Genomic DNA, 2,399 nt, shown 5'->3' with positions numbered 1-2,399 from the left:
TGAGAGACTGTGTGTGTGACAACGTGTGTGTGTGTGTGAGAGACTGTGTGTGTGACAACGTGTGTGTGTGTGTGAGTGTGTAAGCCCTGGGTACCCGTTCCCGACACGCCACTCTCACGGACAGCAGGGAGCCACACGCGTGGACATGACAATCGGCGTTTTATTTCACATTGGAACAGAAAGCTTATTCGACACTGAATGAAGCCGCCCACACTCCAGCCTGTCCTGGGCTCGCGCTGTGTGTGTGTGAGCGGGAAATGTTCGGTTGCTCAGGGCCACTCCCTGGGCGGCGCCGGGTCGGTGTGCCTGTGCCCGGGCGGTGCCGACGGTCTGCTCCGTGCCCCTCGGAGTCTCCTAGCCACAGTCCGGGAGTCGTCTGGAGTCTCCCCTCTCTGTCACCAAAATGTCTTCCGGCTTCCCCACTCCCTCCGACGCCACGAGTGCCCTCGCCGAGTCGCTCTGAAGGCGGTCGAGGGAGGAGCGGGGGCAAGGTTGGAGTGCCAAGATGGGGGGGGAGGGGGCGAACGGGTTTTCCCTGGACCCCCACCACTCACCCCCCCCCTTGTGCCCTCAGCCTCCCGCCCAGAGGTTGGGCCTACGTCATCACTGGCCGGTGCCGCTCTCCCCACCCCCCCAGGTGGCCGGGTGAGTGAGCCCCCCCTGGTCGCACAGCTCCCCCAGCGCCCTACTGCCCCCTAGCCCTGGCTGCCAGCCCTGCAGGCAGGCTTCGAAGCCGAGCGGATCCAGCCCCAGCCCGAAGCCCCCGATGTCGTAGCAGGCCAAGCGCCCCTTGCAGAGCGGGCAGCGGTGGGGCTCCGAGGCCCCCGGCGCCTCCCCCGCCTGCCCGCCCTTGCCAGCGGGGGGCGCCACGAACAGCTGCTTGCACAGGGCGCACTCCAGCGCCCGCTCCCCCTCGTGGACGGGCTGGTGGGCCAGGAGCTGGGCCCAGGAGGCGAAGCCCCTCTTGCACATGCCGCACTCGAACAGGGGGCGCGGCGGGGGGGGCGAGGCGGAGGTGGAGGGAGGCGGAGGGGGTGGGGTGGAGGGGAGGGGGAGAGCGGGAGGAGGAGGAGGAGGAGGGGGGGTGGCGGCCGAGCTGGCGGCGGCCGGCGCCCGGTCGCCCGCCCGCCCGTGGACGTTGCGGTGCTTGCTGAGCCCGCCGGCGGTGTGGAAGCGCCGCAGGCAGACGTGGCACTCGAAGGCGGGCTCGCCGGCGTGCTGCCGCTCGTGGGCGCGCAGGCGGGAGGCGCTGCCGCACCGCTGCGGGCACAGGCGGCACTGGTAGGTGGCGGCCGGGTCGCGGGGCAGGTGGGTGAGCCGGTGCTTGGCCAGCACGCTGGCCGTGTAGAAGCCCTTGGGGCACAGCTGGCAGCGGAAGGGCTTCTCGCCCGAGTGCGTGCGCCCGTGGACGCAGAGCTCGCTGGAGGTGTAGTACCGCTTGGGGCACAGCTGGCAGGCGTAGGGCTTGATGCCGGTGTGGGTGCGCTGGTGCTTGGCCAGGTCGCTGGAGCGGTAGAAGGCTTTGGGGCAGTTGGCGCAGCGGAAGGGCCGCTCCCCCGTGTGGGTGCGGCCGTGGATGCGCAGCTCGCTGGAAGTGTAGAAGCGCTTCTCGCAGACCGGGCAGCCGTGCGGGCGCTCCCCGGTGTGGAAGCGGCCGTGGATCTTCAGCTCGCTGCCCGTGTAGAACCGCTTGTCGCAGACCGGGCAGCCGTGCGGCTTCTCCCCGGTGTGGGTGCGCTGGTGCTTGACCAGGTCCCCCGAGCGGTAGAAGGCACGCCCGCAGGTGGTGCAGCAGAAGGGCCGCACCCCGCTGTGGGTCTGCTGGTGGCGCCGCAGGTCGCCTGAGGTGTAGAAGCTCTTGCCACACTGCCCGCAGGCGAAGGGCCGCTCGCCGCTGTGGAAGCGCCGGTGCCGGGTCAGGTTGCTGGAGGAGTGGAAGCGCTTGCCGCACAGCGGGCACTGGAAGGGCTTCTCGCCGGTGTGGATGCGCTGGTGCTCCAGCAAGTGGCCCAGGCGGCCGAAGCGCTTGCCGCAGCTGGAGCAGGCGTGCGGCCGCTCGCCGGTGTGCCACTGCTGGTGCACCCGCAGCTCGCTGGAGGTGTAGAAGCGCTTGGCGCAGAGCTGGCAGGGGAAGGGCCGGCGCCCGGTGTGGAAGCGCTGGTGGGCGCTCAGCTCCGGGTAGCTAGGGTAGCAGCGGCCGCAGACGGCGCACTCGAAGGGCCGGTGGGTGGCGTGCCGCGGCCGGTGCAGCGCCAGGTGGCTGAGGGTGGCGAAGGTCTTGCCGCAGGCGAAGCACTCGAAGGGCCGCTCGCCGGTGTGGGTGCGCAGGTGGCGCTGCAGGTGGGAGGGGCAGGCGAAGCCCTTGCCGCACTCCGGGCACGGGAAGCGGTTGGGCCGCG

The 2,399-nt window shown here is 70.9% G+C and overlaps 1 protein-coding gene across 1 annotated transcript; it reads right to left on the bottom strand.

Moving 5' to 3' along the window:
• Positions 1 to 142: 142 nt before the first annotated feature.
• LOC122545901 (zinc finger protein 345-like) lies at positions 143 to 2,394 on the bottom strand (the record flags this gene model as incomplete). Its single annotated transcript, XM_043684775.1, has 1 exon — positions 143 to 2,394. A coding segment is annotated over one exon (1,791 nt), but the record flags the coding sequence as incomplete, so codon positions are not given.
• Positions 2,395 to 2,399: the final 5 nt, after the last annotated feature.

This window comes from Chiloscyllium plagiosum, unplaced genomic scaffold, assembly GCF_004010195.1.
Source record: "Chiloscyllium plagiosum isolate BGI_BamShark_2017 unplaced genomic scaffold, ASM401019v2 scaf_25568, whole genome shotgun sequence".
NCBI classification, from domain to species: domain Eukaryota; kingdom Metazoa; phylum Chordata; class Chondrichthyes; order Orectolobiformes; family Hemiscylliidae; genus Chiloscyllium; species Chiloscyllium plagiosum.
Note: the sequence above shows the minus strand (reverse complement) of the source record. Positions and strands in the feature narration are given on the sequence as shown.